At 34.7% G+C, this 21,411-nt stretch overlaps 1 protein-coding gene across 1 annotated transcript in view; it reads left to right on the forward strand.

Moving 5' to 3' along the window:
* RSRC1 (arginine and serine rich coiled-coil 1) overlaps window positions 1-21,411 on the forward strand; it is a 427,036-nt gene that overhangs the window by 203,502 nt on the left and 202,123 nt on the right. Inside the window, exon 9 of the mRNA XM_053598852.1 lies at window positions 11,794-11,830. Coding sequence (XP_053454827.1) covers window positions 11,794-11,830 — 37 coding nt within the window. The remainder of the gene's footprint in view (window positions 1-11,793; window positions 11,831-21,411) is intronic.

Here is a 21,411-nt window from a genome sequence, read left to right on the forward strand (position 1 = left end):
CAGGCTCCTGCCACAACGCCCGGCTATTTTTTTGTTGCAGTTTGGCTGGGGCCGGGTTTGAACCTGCCACCCTCAGTATATGGGTCCAGCGCCCTACCCGCTGAGCCACAGGCGCTACCCAAATACATCATAATTTTCAATGACTAAATACTTTTCTGTGGTTATTGGTATTAATATTTCTAGGTATTTTATTTGACAGTTTTGGCATTTAGTTTGTTTCCCACTTTTCTGTGGTTATTAGTATTAAATATGGTGGCATGATTGATATTTTGTGAGTGTACCATTAGGATAAATTTAGAAGTAGAACTATCAGGTGGAAGGCTTTATGCGTATGACTGAGAATTTTCATACATTTCCCCAGTTACTCTTTAGAAACTTGTCTCTGCCTCCACCAGCAGCATACGAGGGTGCCTGACTCCTTATACCTTAGCCAAAAATAACAAAGGACATTATCGTTTGTTTTAATCTTTGTTTGCTTGGTGAAAAAATGGCACTTAGTTTTATTTTACAGATCTTTACTGTTCTTGCCTCATATGTGTGTTAGCCATTTATACAGACTTTTTCTTTTGTGAATATTGTGAGAATTGAATGAGATTATAAGTATGAATGACCAGGTTCAGCACCTGGTATATGTTAGCCTATCAGTAAGAGATGGTGTTCATTTTTTTTTTTTTTTTAATCTTAATCTTCACCCCTTTGAAGCCTCTTCCCCAGTCATAGTTTCAATTGAGGAATAGGAATACTGTAAAACCTTGCTTTAATGTTGAGGTTATTATTTTAGGGATTGACAGTAATAAATTCTCCTTTGACTAAAATCTGGGCATTGAATTCAAGGCTGCCTGGCTTCAGATAGGCCTTTAACTAGCTGAGTAGTATGCTATTGAATCTAAGCCTCATTCATCTCATCTGTGAAATAGGGATAACAATTTTATCTCTTTATGATAAATTTATAAGGGTTAAATGAGTTAATTAATGTTATTGCATCATGTGACACATATTATTCAGTATTTCCTAAGAGGTGGAATCTCTGAAAAGATCAGTTTGCTTAGACAAATACCATGAAGATTTAAGTATTGGCAAGTGCCAAGAGGTCTTCAGGAAATGGCAAATAATTTCCCTGAAGCAAAAATCTTGACTTCTAGGCTGAAGAATTACATTTGATTCACTAAGCAAAGACTTTTAGTTACTTCCTCATCCTATTAGATGTTTACCTGACTAAGACACTCCTTAGTTTTCTGTTTTCTGCTGGAGTTTATCTGTTAAATAGGAGAACGTTGGAAGGAAGAGAAAAGCATAAAAAAAGACTTTGTTATCGAAAGTTTGCTTTTCTCAGGGAAAGTAAACATGTGTTTCACTTTTTTCCTCAATTTTAGCAGCTGAAGCAATTAATAGAATATGTATAGTACCTTCAATTTGGGATTGTTAACTTTGTATTCTTTTTCAGCAGATTTTCCATTTATGAAATTATTGAGACTCAATGCAGACTTTTTTGAAAGTAGAATTACATTTATATTATTTGTACTACTAGTAATAATTTAATTGATATTTACATTGTATCTGTATATTTAAATTATTTATGTTTAAATAGTAGAGATGAAATATACTGGGCTTATAAACCCCTTTAAGGATTACTTAACTCCAATGCTTCAAGTAAAATAAACATTACATAAATTTCATAAATGATTTTTAAATCAAAGGATCAATTATTCTTTTGTTACAGCCTTGATTCATTTGTAAGAAATCAGAAAGAACTCAAATGTCCAACAATAAGGGATAAGTTAACTTAGTGTACACGATGGGCAACATAGTGTGTAAACACTAAAAATGCATAATGCACGTATAATTATTGACACCCAAGAAGCTGTTTACAATATATAATATCCCAGTGAAAAAATTCAAGCTACATAACAAATCATTCATGATCTCATTTTTGTGAGAAAAATAATTATATTTGTGTATGTCTGGAGGATAAAGTGGTACATATTGAAGCTATTATCTTTGGCTGATGGGCTTTCAGGTGACTTTTATTTTCCTCTACATTAGAACCAGATGTGATTTGAATTTTTCTACAATAAGCATTTATTATTTGCAGGGCCACTGCTAGCCCATACAGCACTTTTGTGCATATTAGGAAAAGGTATCTCTTCTTCCTATGGACCAGTGGTTCTCAACCTTCTTAAAGCCGCAATGTATTTTCATTGCTAAAAAGGGGTTGCGACCCGCGGGTTGAGAACACCAGAATGCACTGCTTGGCCCGGGCATGTCACTTTTAGCTTCCATTTGCCCTCCTGAGATTTTTTCTTTTTTTCTTTATTGCTTGTACAATGTAGATGATAGACCTGAAAACATACATAATAAAAATACTTTAAATAAGTTATATGACCTTTTAATGCATCTTGTCTGAGCAGACTACTCACAATAGTTGACCTCTATCAGGTCGTGCAGGACCTTTGAGCTCCGGCTTCTACTTCCTCTTCCTCTTTGTTATTTACTCAGTCTACTCAAATACAGTCAATCCATCAGAATCCAGCTAAAATTACCCTTCTCTTTGAAATCTTTCCCAACCACTCTAACACACATGGCAGTTTCTCCTTTTTCTGAACTTCTCTTGAATGAGGTCAAGAACGTGGGTTAAAGGGGGGTTGTTGGCGAATAGGTTGCATCTCACCTGCTAACTCCATTTGACTGGTCTTGATTCCTTAGAACAATATGTTGAGATGCACTGGCCACAGTGGGAAAGAGAGTTGTCATTGATTATGAATGTTTGTCCTACATCTGAGAAAGAGCAGCTAGATAGCATGTATCATGTGCCTTCTCCCTGTCTAAGTTGGACATGAACTATTTCATCTACAGTCGTCTACTGGTATACACAGGGGATTGGCTCCAGGACCTCCTAAGGATAACAAACTCCAAGATGCTCAACTTCCTGTTATAAAATGGCATGGTATTTGCATACAACTTATGTACATCCTCCTGTTTACTTTATATCATCTCTAGATTACTTATAATACCTAACCCAATATAAATATGATATAAATAGTTATTAAACTATATTGTTTAGGGAAACATGTTTAGTATAGACGTAGCTGAATATTTTTGCTCGACAGTTGAGTATGTATGGTTGAGTCCATACATACGGTATCCACCGATATGGCTGGCTGGCTGTATTTGCCTTGGTTTGACAGCACAAATTTTAACATCTTAAGCATAAACACCATTTCTTCTCTTGATTTTCCGTCAATGATATTTGTTTATGTTGTTACTGTTATTGGTTGTATTATCCCTTGAGAATTTATCATTGAGCTAAGGGTGCTCAATAAATAACATTTCTGTTGTGCTTCCTTCACGTTGATGTTCTGAGCCTCGCTCTGCTATAAATTCTCTTGTGTCTTTAAAAAAAAAAAAAGATAGAAAGGAAAGAAAGAACTTCTTTTATTGGTTTTTTTTTTTTTTTAGATTAGCTCTACCGCTGACAAGTTCTCTTACTTTTCCTACTTTTCCTTTGCCTGAGACCATTGTCTTAAGCATGACTTCAGAAATACTGAAATCTCTGTTCTTTCCCCTGTGGGCCCTTTCTGTGAGTTCTAGACCCTGTTTACCTGACTGACTGTAAGTGGCTTAACTGATCCATACCAAGAGTGTCCTATTGGAGTAAGCTCCATTTATGGCATGAATCCCCTGGCTGTTGAATACGTATAATTTAAACTTGTCCCAGTATAGTAGATGCTTACTAGTATTTGTCTGTAAAACTTACTAATGACTCTTAAGAAGAGATCAGTACACATAAATTTTATTAACCATGGTAGACTTGTCTGTGCAAATGATTTATAAGTTATAGATTAGAATTTATTACCAATAATCAGTCAGAACTAAACTACTTGGAAAATTCAAACAACTGAACATCATCATTCTGAACTATAGTAACATAATATACATTTAGAGACACTAATTTGCAAGGTGTTCTTCAATAAAGTGAAAAATGCTATGAATTCTAACCAAATCTGTTAAGTAGAAATTGAAATTATAGGAATACCTTTTTTGGACCTTACTGCTAATATTCAGTACTTTTCTTATTGGGTTAAAATGTAAAAAACATTAGGTAATGGAAAAGTTATTTTTGTTTGCTTTTTTTTTTTTTTTTAATACCTCTTACCTTTTCCCAAAGAGATCAGGATATGTCTAAGAGTATGCTTTTATCAGGACGTATATATTGCTCTTACTGGGTGCTAGCCATTGGGCTGGGCTCTTTATATACGCAATATCTGATGTTTGAAAATGAGACTTTCATTTATAGCTATTACAGTTGAAATAGATTTCAAAATAATTAAAAAGCTACAACTATAAAGATTTTTTTCATTTTGAAAATTGAATGCAGTCAGTTGGTTTATTATTACTCTGCCAGATTGAACAGTAGTGTTTACTGAGTAACTTCTATTTTATATGTGTGTGTGTGTATGCTGATTATCTTTTAAATCTTTGATTTGAATGTAAGGTGAGAAAAATTTGGGAAGTTATATAAATTGACAAATCATATCTGTTTTTTTATAATACCTAGTATAATACATATACATTACTGATCAGAAATATATTTAATCTTTTATTCGTTAAGTACCTTGTCAGTTAAATGACATATTAATGCTATTTCAATTGCTTATCTGAATTACGGTTTATAAGTAAATACTCACTGGAGTTTTGGCTTGGTCTGTGAAATGATTTTAGTTTATATTTATTTTCTTAAGTTTCTGTCTTACCAAAAAAAGTCACTTTTCTTTTGGATGCCTTTTGTTTATTAAGTTTGTTTTATCAGTAAATCCATAATACATTTTTGGATTAATGTTAGGGGAAAATGAGAAAAACTGTTCTTTACTGGGAGACTTAAGTAATTAAATTGGTTTTTTAAGCTAATATTTTGACAAATGTAGATGCAAAATGTTGAGGGTAACGAAGAATGCCTTCATCAGAAGGAATAGTTTTTTTCAAAGTAAATAACATTATTACATGTGGCTCCTTGACCCAATTCTCTTAGACCAGTGGTCACCAACCTTTTTTGGCACTGGGAACGGGTTTCATAGAAGATGATTTTTCCATGGATGGGTGGTGGCCAAGGTAGTTACGGATGATTAAAGCACATTGCATTTATTGTACGCTGTATTTCTATTACATTATAATGTATAATGAAATAATTATACTACTCACCATAATCCAGAATCAGTGTGTGTGTTTTTCTGCATCTAGACAGTCCCATCTCGGGGTGGGGGAGGAGACAATGACAGATGCTGCTTCACTGGCTCTGCTCCTGCTTTGTGACAGGGTTCCTAACAGGCCACAGGCTGCCAAGGACCACAGCCTTAGACCATTCAAATACCTGAACAGCCCTTGGCATGGTATCGTTCTTGTATCAAAAAGAAAAGTTTAATCCCTTTCTAGTGAGACTAGACGTAAAGAAACTTAGTCTTTTAGTTTAGAATTTTCTAAAGAGGATATAAACTTTATCATAGCAACAGTTCCTACACTTAGAGCATGTTTCTATTGGAAAAATAATGAAATTTGTTTGCAACAAAGGTAAATTAATGTCTTACTTTTAGTTCTTTTCTTGCCTTCTGTGACATAATTGAAAGCTGGCATCTTCTCATACCCAGGATTGAAACCGACAGTTGCCACTTGGTTTATTTAGGACAACCAGTTTTATCCCAGGTAGTTTCAGATTGTCTGCCTCATACGTGTTGGGCCTCTGCATTCCCTGCCTCCGAGCCCTGCGTTATACCAGCATTACTATCTGTGCTGCCTCAACTACACATCGGATGAACAGTCCATGACACTTTTTCAATATTATTACATTAAACCAAGTGGATTTTGATTGATAACCTAATATTCAACTAATGCAGAACATCAATCATGGCAAGTATATTAATTATTTAATATTGCAGTCTAATTCAGAAATCGATGTGCTGCATGAGAGGAAGGGAAACTCATGGTTCCCAGAAGATTTAAGACAGAGAATGATTAAAAAAAGACCTGCTGTACTCCTGTGTGTTAGTTCGATACAAATCTTTATTCATTTGCCAATAATCTCTTCCCATTTTCCACTTCAGGACCATTTTATCAGTTTTGAGACCTATAATTGAATTAAGTCTGCTTTCAGCACAGGGCAAAAGGAGTTGCACAGATATTGATGAAGTCATGACAGGGACAACCCGAGAGACAGACACTAAAGAGGACAGGTTTTATGCCATTTGTTGCGAGATTCCCACTATCAATGTCTTGGATCTTGCCTCTCTATTTTTTAAAACCCAGGAAGACTTTTAGAAACACTTTTAGGACTTTTGTATTTAAATATCATCCATTGTAATAACATTTCTGTAGCATGTTACAATTTGTTATGTACCATTATATACATTATTCTTACTCTTTCATGGCAAACTTATGTGTTAGGTAAGACAAGCAATCCTCATGTTATAAATAGAAAACCTGAGCTTCAGAAAATAGATTATTATCCAAGTTCACATGACTGTGTTGTAATAGAGCTTAAATTTGAGGTTAGATATTCTGCTTCTAGAACCAGGATTATACAAATATTGTTATATAATCTCTCTCTCTCTCTCTCTATATATATATATGATTCATATATTGGTTATATGTAGGTCAGTTCCATGCTGTCTTGTGTTGTGTTTATGTGGTCATGATGCTTTACCTGTGTTGTTTTGAGAGGGTCAACTTTCCTTGTCTTTCTGCCCAAAGTAAAAGTAAAGAAAACTGGTTTCCATGGAGAACTTATTCAAACTTTGTTGTCCCTGTATGATCTATATTAAGTTTTATGTATATGCAAGCCTTCTGGATAAAAATGAAAACTTCTTAATTGTACCTTTTACTAGAATAGAATGTCCTTCTTTTTCATAGGTAGGTAGATTGATATAAATTTGGGTGGGGTAGGGAAATTGCCACCCCAGCTTTCTTTTGCTTTATGTAGCTTTTTCTATCCTTTTTTGAGTTTTTCTATTCTTTCTTTTGGTTTATGTAGCTTTTTCTATCCTTTTTTGAGTTCTTTTGTAATATGTGTCTTTTGTAAATAGCAGACTCGGCATGAGCCGCTGCCTTAACAGTTTTCTGGGTTACCCAATCTGATAATCTTCTCCAAATGGTTATAGTCAACTTTCTCTAGTGTTCATTTTGATCGCTTATATTAGAGTAAGTAATATATTTTAGGCCAATCCTTACTTGCCTTTTCATGTTGCCTCTTTCTGAATTTATTTCTCTTCTTACTGCATTACATTTCTTAAATTTTTTTGTATTTATTTTTATTTTTTTATTTTTTTGTTAAATCATAGCTGTAAGATATTTTTTAAATAGCATCTTTGGTGAGTTTTCTGAGATCTTGTGTGCTGAGAATTTTTTTCTTTCTAATTAAGTAATAGTTTATTAGCTGTATATAAATTCTGGGTTCACATTTCTTTTCTTTTAAAACACGGGAGTTATTGTCTCATTGTCCTCCTGCATCCAGCATTGATGTTGAGAAGTCTGACATCAGTATTTTTCTTCCTTTACGGAGGGATCTCCCTGTTTCTTTACGGATTCTTTTAGACATTTTTCTTAATACACAGTAGTCTTACTTGTCCTTACAATTTCTTTGCTGTGAATTTTTTCCTTAACTATCCTGTTCACTACCCTGTGTCCTTTCCATCTGAGACTTGAATATTTTTATATCTCAGATGTTTGTGTGATTATTTCTTTAAATATTTCTTTTCTCTGTTTTGTCTTTGTTTTCCTTCTAGAATTTCCATTATGTGGATGTAACGCTTCTATTCCTGTTCTTAATTTCATTGTCTATTTGTTCTATCTTTTATCCCTTCCCTCTGCCTTCCAGGATAGTTACACTTACACTGACCTTTCCAGTTTATTCATTTATTCTCTGTTTGTTGTGCTTTTGACACATCCCATGAGTTCCAAATTTCAGACTATTATAAGTTTAATACCCACCATCACATATTATTTTTCATTAACTGCATTTTCATACTCACATTTCTAAAAAAAATCCCTTTGAAGATTTTATTAAGTTAACATTCTTGCATTCTTCTGTCTAGTCTGTTTTCTTTGGATGAGATAGTTCTTTTTATTTTTCATTTCCTGTGTTAATACACCCTAAATTTTTCCTTGTGGGTTTATCTTTATATCCTTGCAGCATTCAGCTACCTTGGCTAGTAATTTTAATCTAAAAATATGAGTAAAGGCCTAGGGCTCTGACTTGTGCTCTAGGTTAATTTAAGAACTAGAGTGGAAAGCCTGTAATGTTCTGGTGTGGCCTCCACTGCTTTTCCCTTTGTTTTCCCTCCCCACTCCCTCAAAAGCAGTACCAAAAAAAAAAAAAAAAAAAAAAGCAAAACCACCACCTATCCCACCAGCATTAGCACACATGCACACACCCACACCTATATCCCAATACTGTTGCCTTGCTCTTTGTGTGGGTTGGGGATAGGCTGGGGCTGGGTAGGCCTGAAATGTTGCTACTGACTTTCCACCCAACCTTGTCTCATGCCAGCCCTTATTAATTGAATACATATTCTGATCCAGGCATTGTAGTGGGTGTTGGAATAATAAAAATTAGAAAGATACAAGGCATGGCCTCAAGGAGTTTTCATTTTAGTGGTGTCAATGAGAAAGTAAATAGCATTTCTTAAAAAGTATGATAAATTCTGTGATGGGAGAAGCTCAGAATATTTTGGGAATATATAGGAAGAATTCATTGCTTCATTTGTGAGAAAAGAGCATTTTCCTTAGATGCAGTACAGTTTGCGTTGATTCCTGAAGGTTTGTTTTTTGTTGTTGTTGTTTGGTGGCTAGATGGTGAGGATTAGAGGAGGCTGGGAGAAACGATCATTTTAGGTAGAGGCAGCAAGTGGTTCAGTGGTGAGTAAAACCAGGTTAGTAGTTTGTTGTGGCTGTTACTGTCACTTTTCATGTGATGCATTTTGGCAAAATAACAAAGGGAATAGTTAATCTGCATTGTGATAGGATAGTGTAGATTTTACAAAGGGAATTAACATGGTCAAACTTACATTTTAGAAAAACTTTGTTGTGGGCGGTGCCTGTGGCTCAGTGAGTAGGGCGCCGGCCCCATATGCCGAGGGTGGCGGGTTCAAACCCAGCCCCGGCCAAACTGCAGCCAAAAAATAGCCAGGCGTTGTGGCGGGCGCCTGTAGTCCCAGCTACTCGGGAGGCTGAGGCAGGAGAATCGCCTAAGCCCAAGAGTTGGAGGTTGCTGTGAGCCACGGCACTCTACCAAGGGCAATAAAGTGAAACTCTGTCTCTACAAAAAAAAAAAAAGAAAAACTTTGTTGTATTATGGAGAATGAATTGACATGGGGCAAGGCAGGAGTCATCAAGACCCATTAAGAGGCTGTGGTGATAATTTAAGGAGAAAAGATGATGGCCTGAAATAAGGGAGTAGCTGTGAAAGGAGAAGTGCTCAAGGCTAAAGATAGTTCAGGTTGCGCCATAGCTAAGACTGCGGTTGGTTACATTTGGTAGTGATGGAAGGAAGTGTGTCAAGAGTGATGCCTGTTTCTCTCAGGTACCATTCGAAACACATGATTTCTAAATTATGTTTTAATTTAAAGACTCACTTGGAAACAGCAAAGCAATAACCTACCTTTTTTTGTTTTAAAGAAAAAATTTTTTCTCAATTCTAAAATGCAAATAACTTAGAAAACTGGGTGATTTTTTTCCTAAGTTTGTGGCAAACTCAGTCGACAGCAAAACCTATACTGAACCTGTTTATAGTTTCTTTTTATACCTCTTTGCGTGAATATTTATGTTTCTTTCAGAATTATTAACGGGCGCGATGATGAGATGCTGTTTCTGACCGCACTGGTAGTGTTACACGACATTTACCTTTCCCAAATCTGAAGTATTCTGATGAAGCATGTGTAGCCCCAGTGGTTCCAGCTAATGAATTATAGACATATATTTTGAATCTGAGCATTTTTATACATATTGTGCAGCTGTAAGGGAAATGAAGTATATTATGTAGCACAGACAGTGAGACAGGTCGCCAAGTGAAGGTGCAAGGCAGTCCATGTAGTATGCGTCTGTTTGGGATTAAGTAAAGGCACAATGGGGACAGACACACACATACACACACACACACACACACACACACACACACACACACGTCGGCATTTGGAATACGTGAGGTCAACAGAGCGCTCGTGTCAGGGACTGAGACCTGGGAGTCTGCAGTAGGAGGGAGACTGAATTTCGGCGTGTGTGGACACACACGTTTTAATTTTAAATGACACAGGTAACTATGTGGGAATGTCCTTGTGAAAAACTAAACATTCATTTAACTTCCAGCTCCAATAAATGTATTGACTTTGTAATAATAAAGTTAAAAATAATTATTTATACATATAGTACCCTTCTCTTACATGTAGTAATTTATTCCTGTCATTTGTCATTAGGACTGTGGTGACATTAGAGACTAGAAAATGAGTTCAGAAACCCTTACATTTCTGAACATTGAAAATATAGTTTTGCGGAGATTGCCAGAGGAGGAAGTGAAGGAGAGGATGGCGAAGGATGAGTGGTCATCAGCTGACCTGGTCTGTCAGACTGGGCAGTGAGAGCAGAGGCTGAAAGCCACGAGCACAGTTTTCAAACAGCAGATCGGAAAGGAGTATTTAGGAAGATAGCACAGCAAGATAAAGGACATAGAGATAAGTATGTTTTTGGCAAAGAAAAAACAGGAGACAAATAGATAAGAAATAAAGTTGGAACTCCTCAGACAGAGAGGCATAAGGAGAAGATTGAACATGAACACAGTCATGTTCACTGTAGGAGGTTTTATAATCACTTTCTACAGTGTAATGGAATTATAATTTCATGTAAAAAAAGATGAGCTTGGTAGTTATGATGGAGCTAAAATATTGCTTAATCAGAATGAGAAAAGTCAAAGTTCATTTGACACTAATAAATTAGTGTAGAGTGAGACAAAAAAATTCGGTTACTTGCCATACTTACCAAAAATATATTTAAATTATTTTTGCTATTTATACAGATAATTGTATTTTTAGTTCTATCAGCAGTCTTTTTTACAGTGAAAAGCAAAAAATTTGATACTTAAAATATGTGGTATTTTATGTTGCTTTTTCTTTAGTGATATTTTGTTTCTTTAATGTAAAAACAATCTTAGATCCTGACTTGTACTGTGAACTAAATTAACAAAATTGATGTCAGGAAAAAACATTGTTAAGATTTAGTTATTTAACTGTGTATTCACAACATGTATTCTTCATGTGCATATTCTTTATATAAAAATGCATCTGTTGATGGATAGGTATTTGATAAAGGAAATATAATAAAATGTGAACTGTAGAATCTAGGTGGTAGATAGAATCTGTGAGTTTCAACATTTTCATAATAAATGTTGGGAATAAACATAATGAAAAATGAAAAAGCTAATGTGAAATAAACAGGTATTGTATTAGTAGCAAAATAGTATTAATAATATACTTCTTTTTGTTCTCCATTGACTTAGAAAAATCTAAAGCATTTTTTGTTAGTGAAATACCTGTTTTAGAGGTAATATTATTATATTTATAGTTGATATAAATAAAGTGTCTGTTCACTTTCAATGAAAACTTCCATTGTCCTTAAAACCAGTATTTTGAATAATGTCATAAACATTACTAAAGATAGATGGAAAAATTATAAGGGTTCGTAAAGCATTTCTGAGGTAAATATAAATTAGAGCAGACAAGGGTTTAACAACTATTCAGAACTTTTATTCTTCTATTTTAGGGAATCTGGAAACATCAAAGCTGGATTAGAACATCTGGTAAGTTCTAATTTTCTCTTGAACATTTGCATCATCTTTGATATCTGCATTCTAAATGAACACTTTTGAATGAGCTTTGAATACCTTGTATTGAGAAAGTCAACCATTTCCCAAAGGGTCAGCTTACTGTTATTATGTGAAGGCACTTACATTTTCATTCATCTTATCATTTCAAGGGAATTTAAAATTTTTTTAAATTACTTTTTTTTTGATGTAGAGATGAAATAAAATGGATGACAATCTTTGGATTGATGAATGCTTTAATTATAAACAAAAATTGTTTGGTGTAGAATTTTTGGCATATCTTGATCTGACAAAAACAAGCTTGTATTTTAAGAAAAACACAATCAAATATTGCATGCATAAATATGGTATGTTTTAGCAATTTAACGGCTATGAAAGAAGTGCACAGCTTTGTTTTTCCTGATGTCTTTGCTTTATGAATAATGCATTGGTTTAAACTACATTCAATTTAAGAACATAAAATAATTGAGATGCAAAATTTTTGGTGTAAGTAAACATTTTTAACGAATAAGTGAAATTCAAACTGATTTAGCATTAAAATCTGTCCAATGATCAAAAAATTGGAAAATCCATAGTTTATAGCAGATCAGAAATTTATTGAGCTCACTGTATTGAGTGTTTATTACATTAAGTAGTTCATTTAAACAGAGCATTATAGAGTCGTGCTCTGGTTTCTGGTCAAATCTAAATGTTGAATAATTAATGGTAGAGATTCTTTTGTAAATACAGTCTAAGTAGTTTTTAAATGCAAGACCTGATCTGTATATCATATTGTAGCTTTGTTAACTATTAATGTGCTTCTGTTCTACAGTAGCAAGAGGCAGCTTCCTTTTGACAGAAGTTTTAGAGTAGGAAGGAATTTTTGGTTTTCCTTTTAATAACTAAAGGAAATTAAAGAAACCTAGACTTTAAGAGTGATCCTAAAAATTACAGATTAATTGTTAAGAAGCAGGATATAGTATCTTAGAAAACTTGAACTATACTCGTTAGGTTTAGAAGTTAGTAAATAACATTGCTGTTCTCATCATTAAAAATTATTTCTTGAGCCACTAATTGTTTATCACTTAATCATGACATACATTTAAGATATGTTGACACTAAAATAAACATGTTAATCTGAAACATTGCATTTCACTATCATCTGAGGGTTTATAACAAGAAAAAGCAGTTATCATCATGGGAAAATGCACTGTCTTTTATACTTCTCTTGTAATCACATTTACTTATTCATGTTCCTCATTAAATAATAATGGGTTTTATTTTTTTATTAGCTTAAATTTCACTTTTTTTTTTTTTTTTTTGCAATTTTTGGCTGGATTGGGTTTGAACCTGCCACCTCTGGCATATGGGGCAGGTGCCGTACGCCTTTGAGCCACAGGCGCCGCCCCAAATTTCACATTTTTTACAGTTACTAGTAGATCTCATTTTCAGTAACTGTTGTACACATTTATATTGTGCTTGTAATTTTATGCAATAATGGTTTCTAATGGTTTCGTAACTGCATTGGGCTGCCAAGAAAGATCTTCAAAGCAGGTGATACTATTCTAGATGTCCACTGTCCATTTTATCCAAAGTACTTCCACTTTAGTTATTTTGTAGAATAAACTTTTGAACTTTCTGATAAAGTTTTAAATGAAGAAAGAGTTGTCCAGATAATTTTTTTAAAACCATTAATAAAGCATAACCATTTCTTAAAAATTAAGAATAATTGTATGTTAATTATTCTCTGTCATTAATATTAAGTTACATTTCATTTTTATCTGTCTGTAGGCATCAAATGTATTTCAAGGATTAGCATTTTAGGGATGAAGGAGCCAGGATGAGCTTACAGTTAGGTAGTGGGAAGAAGGTGATTTTAATGAAGCATGTCACCTTAGTTTGAAAGACTATAACTTAATGTTGTAATTGGCCCACTTAGCTGTCTGTCTTGCTTTGTTCATCTATAATACTAAATAAAGTCAGTGATATTCTTTGTATGAAGATTACTGCCTAATAAGGAGGTAAAGTCACAATTTCAGGGTTGAACATCAATTACAGCTATTCTTTCTAGCCCCTATGGTCTCATGAGGTTTGTATCTTTCCCTTTTACTGCTGAGCAGATCACGTGGACCCTTCGTCTTCTAGCAGAGGCAGGTAGCCCTTGTTAGAATTGGCTGAATAGCCAAATATAGTTAGAAGTACAGCTTCTCATAGATGGATTTTAAAATATGTATGGCATAAAATTAAAATGAGTGAAGCATCTCAGACATTTGGAATTAATCTCTTCTTTATGTAGCCTTCTTCAGTCTTTGTTTCCATATTATTTATTTAGATTATCATAGACAATTAACATTGTCCTAAGAGGGGTAAAAGCCAAGATAAATGTTAGTAAGAAAACTGACACATTCCACTTGCTCTACTTGCCACCAGGAAACACAGTTGCACTATCTTGGTACTATATGTTTACAGGCTCTTCTTGGTATATAGTTATATGTAACCCCAAGAAGGAAAAAGTAGAGGTGAGTCTATGGAGTAAAGAATGTGGTAGATGGACTTTTCCCCTTAGAACTTTTCTAAGGCCTGATTTCCTTAAACCCTTTATAATCTCTTAGATATTTGATTCAGCTTTTTGTCTTTCATTATTTTCTCTTGTTGCTGAGTTTTCCTAAGGACTGTCTAGAAGTATGTCATTCTTTTCAGCTTAAAATTGCTTGTACAGGCAGTGCCCTAAGTTACAAACATCCAACTTATGTACAACTCACACTTATGAATGGAGGCTATTAAAGTAAGTCCATGAGGTAGAAACATCTGTTTGGCATATAACTCGCACTTATAAACAGAGGCTATTACAGGTAATAGGTGAATGTACCTGTTCCAAGTTGCATACAAATTCAACTTAAGAACAAACCTACAGAATTTACCTTGATCATATCCTGGGGACTGCCTGTAATATATTGCCAATACCACTGTATTTTTCTTTTACAAACTTGTCTGTTACCTATAAAGCCTAAGTCTGTCTGAAGTTCTAGACAGAAGTCAGTCTGTCTAGAACTGACAGTGACAGACTGACAGTCTAAGTCAGTTTGAAGTTCTAGAGCACTGAAGGCTGTTGCTCCATTATTCATTGATGATTGTTGCCTGATGTTTGCAAAACGGAGGTTTTTAATTCTGTTGCTCCTTCCCTTACAGCCAGTATTCTACCATGGAAGATCACACCTTATTTTTATCTATCTGTCAGAAGGAAGGTCTCGTCGATTTTTATTTTATTATAGAGATTATTGTCAGTTTCTTTCCTTATTTATTTTGATGCTCAGTTTGTCCTATATTTGTACAGGGAGAATCCTTTCGTGGTGATCTGGCTTCTTTTGACAATGAGAGTGCTCCTAACAGCACCAATACATTTAGTTATTTGCTCAACCATATAATACACATAAAAAAGTTTCAGAATTGCTACAAGCATACTTAGTGAAAATAACCTACTAACACAGTTCAGTGTTTAATAGCAGTTCTTTTCCTCCTCTTGAGTATAGTTATGTCACTCATTTGAAATACAGTTGCTTCCATTTGTTTCTGTCTGCATTTAGTTTAGGTGCCTTTGTTCACATTCTTGTTGATTTAGTTATATGTTTGAACATACATGATGTTGACATACTTCCAGAAGTCAAAATTACACACAGCAGCATTCTTAGAGAGGTGACCATTCTAGGCTGTTCTCCTCTATTCCTTATAGGTAGTGAATTTTGCCTATTCTTTATCCTCCTTGTTCCTTTTTGGATAAAATTAAGTGTGTTGTGTGCACACATGTACCTATGTGTATTTTTATTTTCTCTTCCTCCTTAGAAAAAGTGGCAAATTATATATAACTTTTCATACTTACCTTTTTTGGAGGGGGCAGTTTAATAGTATATCCTGGAAATCACTCTATAATTATTGTGTGTATCATTATATTAATTGTGTTTCTTTCCCTTTCTGACTGTGCCTTCTTTATTAAGGGTCTGAAATTTTAGCCTACTTGCATGCCTGCTACATTTTCACAGATGCTGACAGAAGATATGAGATTCCTGGGTCAGAGACAAAGTGCTTTATTTACTAGCAGCACAACAGGTAGTGCATGCTTCACCTTTCTGTAGATTCCTCTTGACCTTCAAGACTTAGGTAGAGACACTGCATACTGAGTGGGTTTGTGTCATAGCTGAGGAACTCCAAGTTTAGAAGTTCTTTAAGGACTGCTAGAAAAACCTATATACCCAAATTTTAGTATAATCCTAGTCAGGTAACAAAACTACCTTCTGGTCCAAGGAGAGACACTGGATTGTTTGTTATACAAACATCTTTTAAAAGATAGTCCAGAACAAAAGCTGATGTAAGATGGGTAGAGCCACTGTGGAGAATTGTCCCTTGAGAGCTCTTATCATCATTGTTGCTATTATTATCATCATCATCATTTGTTATGAAATGTAGGAAGGTTATATTTTTCTTCTAGTGGTTACCTTTGTATTTACATCTTTTGTAGTGCTTTTAATTACCCTTATTCCTACTTAACTTTTTAAGTGGCATCCTTTGGCTACCACCTGTTACTTTTATTACAGCCAGTGTTCCTATTCCTATTGTATTTAAACTTTCTTCCATTTTCTCTCATTTCTTTTTTTTTTTTTTTTTGAGACAGTGTGTCACTATGTCACCCTCGGTAGAGTACCATGGTGTCATAGCTCACAGCAACCTCAAAGTCTTGGGCTCAAGTGATCTTCTTGCCTCAGCCTCCCGAGTAGCTGGGACTACAGGTGCCTGCCACAACACCAACTATTTTTTTTAGAGATGGGGTCTCTCACTCTTGCTCAGGCTGTCCTGAACTCCTGAGCTCAGGTAGTCCACTTGCCTCAGCCTCCCGAGTAGCTGGGACTACAGGCGCCTGCCACAACACCAGCTATTTTTTTAGAGACGGAGTCTCTCACTCTTGCTCAGGCTGTCCCTGAACTCCTGAGCTCAGAAAGTCCGCCTGCCTCAGCCGCCCACAGTGCTGGGACTACTGGCTTTCGTTTCTTCTTGTCGTATATTTGGGCTTTGGTTGAGCATGGAACATTTACACACTAATCCTCTGCCCATACTGTTACCTTTTTTAGAGTCATCTCAGAATAAATATATTAAATGTTTGCTGTCAGTTTACTGACATTTCCCCAGTGATCTCTCATTTTGATGAAACTCATCTTCTAGAACATTCCTCAGGAAAAGCTTCTGTGTACAGTATTCCTTGTGATCTTGTATATTCTGAGCTGTTTTTCTAGTCTTGTCTCATGAATGAAATTTGACTGGATATAAAATCCTTGGCTTTTATTTTCTTTCCTTGACTTTATTAAAAATGTTATTCCACTAATGCCTTGTTTTTTATAGAGTGCTTGATGTTTCTGTCACTGGCCTTCCCTTCTTACCCTTACCTAAGTAGTAGGTAATTTGAGTTTTGTCCTGAGAGATCATGAAGTATATACTAAGCTTTATTATAGGTGAATTTAAGTTTTCTCATTTCCAGAAATACTTTTCTTATATTATGGTATTAAATGTTAGCTCTGTTCCATTTATTTTCTTCTTCAGGGACTCTTAGTTGTATTTGTGTGTGTGCACATAGCAGATTTTCTTTGCTTGTCTTCTATTTTAGTTTCTTCTTTCTCTCTTTATTACTTTATTAACTTGGGAAACTACAAATGTTCTTGAATCCTAAGAAATCATTTTTCAGAAACCCTATGGAAATCATAAGCAGAACTAAACATGAAGCATTTCAAAGAGCTCAGTACCCACATCATATTCAAAAACTTAGGGAAGTGATAAGACTGCTTATAATGTTGTGCTTAATTAGATTTTATAATGAACTTAAGGAAATAATTTTTTTTATTTGATGATGAATCCTATGTGGATGAAAAGACCTCTGATAATGACCTCAGGTTATGTCTGTTAACACACAAGGGTTGAAGGAGTGCAGGTGGGTGGTTATTAGGTGGTGATATTGCTCCTGACTTTTTTTAAATTAATGATGCTCTAAAGATGTAGAAAATTGACTGTAAGTTCTTCTTGTTATATCAAAAGGTGCTGACTCCATGTTTTTCCTACCATTTTAAGTTTTAAACTTCTACATAATATAGTGAGTAGCAGCCATTATTGAACTACTGAATGGAGATTAAAATGCTTGACTTTCTAGAGGGCTTTTAATATAGTCACGTATGATTAGTGATATTAACATGAATTTTTATTTTTTAAATGAACAAAAAGTATCAGATACAGCTTTGCCCCTTGGTTAAAGATATTATTGTTTTATAGGCGAACTACGCAAATAATGCTAGTCTTTTCTCTTTGGAGAGGTATTCAGATCAGAAGATAGTAGTAGGTAGAGCTGTATGAAAAATTGTCGCTTTTTAAGGTCAAAATGATTTTGTGGGTTTCTGTCTTGAAAGAAGAATGGCTGTATTGTGTTGCTTTGGCAGGGAATGGAGTGAATTACTCTAATCAGGATGATGTTTTTAAATCTTCCTTTGTTCTCTTTTCTGAAAGTCAAATACCTGGAGGTGGGTTAGAGTAAGAGGGGAGAGTAATCTAGGCCACTGTCTTTAATGTGCATATGAGTCACCTGAAAATCTTGTTAAAAAAGAGATTCTGCTTTGGTGTGTCTGTGGTGGGATTTCAGATTATGTGTTTCAGCAAGCTCCCAGGGAGGCTAGTGCTGCTGCTTCTGTGACTACCAGGAAGAAAAATGCATTCAAAGGCATTGACTTGAAAGATATGTGTCCAGTGAAGAGGGGTCAAGTCTGGTGAAGAATCTAGATGTTTCCCTCTTACTCATTGAGCATAATTCTGCCACCCATGAATGACTGGTTGGGTGTTCATAAACCTGGGGGGAAGGATACTTCACAAATTTATCCAGTAGGGCAAAACAGTCATCGTCTTACTCTGTAAGAGTAACAGATGGACTTTTTTTTCTTAAAATTTGGTTACATATGTTAAGTTGTATTTTTTAGTACTGGTGTTGACACTAGACCTAATAACACCTTGTTCACCCTTATGAGGTAAATTGAATGAGTGATAGTAAATCTTTTAAGTAAAAAGATTACAAGTGTTTACAGCTCTAAGTGGGATTTGTTTTCTATTAATAGTTGAATAGCAAAAGAACTCTGGAGCCATACCTGTGGGTTTTTTCTCCCCACAGAGGTCTCATTTATGTTTCTTACATCATATAACATTTGAGAATGATGATCTCCTTGTCCTTGTGGTTAAGTAACACAGTCTGACCACCTCAAGTATTGAAAAGCAACTATCATTAACAGTTTGTTTAGTCCCTCAGTGGTTTGTAAGAATATAGTTGCTGCTTGCCTGAAATGTCTGCCTGCCCATTCCAATACATAATCATCAATAATATTATCAGGTTCTAATAAAAACCCTTTCTTTTTGTTTTTGGCTGTTTTATATAGAACTTGCAAGTCCAACTGCTGTATTTCAGTTGTTAGGCTGATAATTTTATTTCATACAAGTATAAACACAGTGTATTATTATTACACTTTTGAGGATTCAGTTAACATACAGCATGCAGTAGAAATCACAGAAAATAGATTATAACTATTTTAAACTCACTTGTCTTGTCTGTTGCATTTTTAGTATCTCGGTTGTAGTTTTACATTCCCCCACTCTCAAAAAACTTTTTTTGACATTTGTCCAAATGAGTTTGAGAATCTCAAAATTCCTCGATATTACTTTCTATAAAATGTCCATATACTTCGTAAAGCTACTAAACACTGATCCAAAATATTGATTAGCTCACATCACCATTTAAGGATTTCAGCATAATAGATCCTTTTCCTTCCAACATTTTAATTTATTTTTCTCGTCTGAGACGATATACATTTGACGTCTAGGGTAAAAGTGCATATTAAAATAGTCATTTCCCTCAGACTATCATCATGAGATGAAACGGCATGAAGTTTCTCTTCTCTATGTAAGACCAATTCCACAAATCTTTCCTTTTAACTGACAAGTGTGTCTTACGAGTGTGTACAAATTAAAATGCTTTTAATGTGGATTAAATGTTAATGTCGTATTACTGTAATGATCTCTTAGTTTACAATCTGAAATCTGAGGACCAGTGCATATTCTAATCAGAAACAGTGCCCATGTGAAGCAGTCCATTTCTGATACATTATGATCAGTTACAAATTTATTATAAATTTCTTCTCTAATAAATAATAAATATTATACAGTCATCCACATAACATGAACTTGGGCCTGTTCTCTGTTCTCCACCAAACTCTTCCTTCACCTTCCAAAGAAAGATCTGTCTGTTGCATTTTTAAGGCACAGTGGTCTTAAAAATGGCAAGGAAATGGTGGCAAGTTAGCATTTAGAAAGAAAAGACAAAATGTCATATAATTTTCAAGATATGAATAATCTCAGTTTCATGGCTAATGTAGGTAATATTTTTCTGACTTTTATGTGTATGTATTTATTGAATCTTTAAAACTAAATATTCTAATTTCATTAAAGTAACTGCCACTTTCTATTAATCAAGGTCTAAAATTCAGACCTTCATAAACCTACTGTAGCAATAATATGGGGGGATATTTCCGTTTGTTGTTTTGTTTATATTACGCTTCAGAGCCACTAAAGGTTCTGCTTCATTACAGGGAACCCCACAAGGTGCCTAGTCGTTGTTTCAGGGGCTTTCTTAGGGTCTAACTTCAGTAACTGGAGCGAGAACCCTAACGGCTGAGATGACAGAGTCGCTTTCTACGTCTCCAATCACGGTATTAGGAGGTGCAGATGGAGGAGGCCTTGGCCACAGTTGTTTCTTTAGTCACATACATTACCATGTACTACAGAATCATATGCATTTAATTTTAATTAAATTAGCTGTGCTTAATTTTGATGTGCACAGCCTGTTATTGTAGGAAGGGCACAACACAGGGAGCCAGAGAATGTGATTTCACTGTGTGACTTCCAGTAAGACACGCAAGCATTCTGTTTTACTTTTTCACTTTCTCCTTAATCATGGAGTCATTAAAATAGTGTATGAAAATTTATCAAAGCATAAGACACTCTATATCATTATTATTGTAGAGAAAGAAAAAGTCTTAACTGTTCCAGTTATGGAAGTGACTTCAAATGGCTCAAAACAATGTCTCAATGCTGACAGCAAGCTATGCAAATATTTTATCCTTTATTTGCTTATATCCTTTCCCTTTCAAAAACTTTATTCTATACTTTTAAATATTATAAAGTACTACAATACATGTTCACTGCAGTGGGTCAAAAAGCTGTTTTATAAAGAAGAAAAGAACATGTCCTACCTGCCATCAACCTCGTGTTAACAGTTGAGCTCTCATCCCCTGCATCCTTCTTCATCTGCAGATGTAAATACACAAACACTATTTAGCTTTTTGTTTATAAAAGTAAATCATGTTTGATATTTTACAACTTGAACTTTTAAATACACAAACACTATTTAGCTTTTTGTTTATAAAAATAAATCATGTTTGATATTTTACAACTTGAACTTTTCATTTGTGTAGTGCCGAAATCAACATACATATCCTCCCACAAATCTG

The sequence above is a fragment of the Nycticebus coucang genome, chromosome 8 (assembly GCF_027406575.1).
Source record: "Nycticebus coucang isolate mNycCou1 chromosome 8, mNycCou1.pri, whole genome shotgun sequence".
In the NCBI taxonomy this organism is placed as follows: domain Eukaryota; kingdom Metazoa; phylum Chordata; class Mammalia; order Primates; family Lorisidae; genus Nycticebus; species Nycticebus coucang.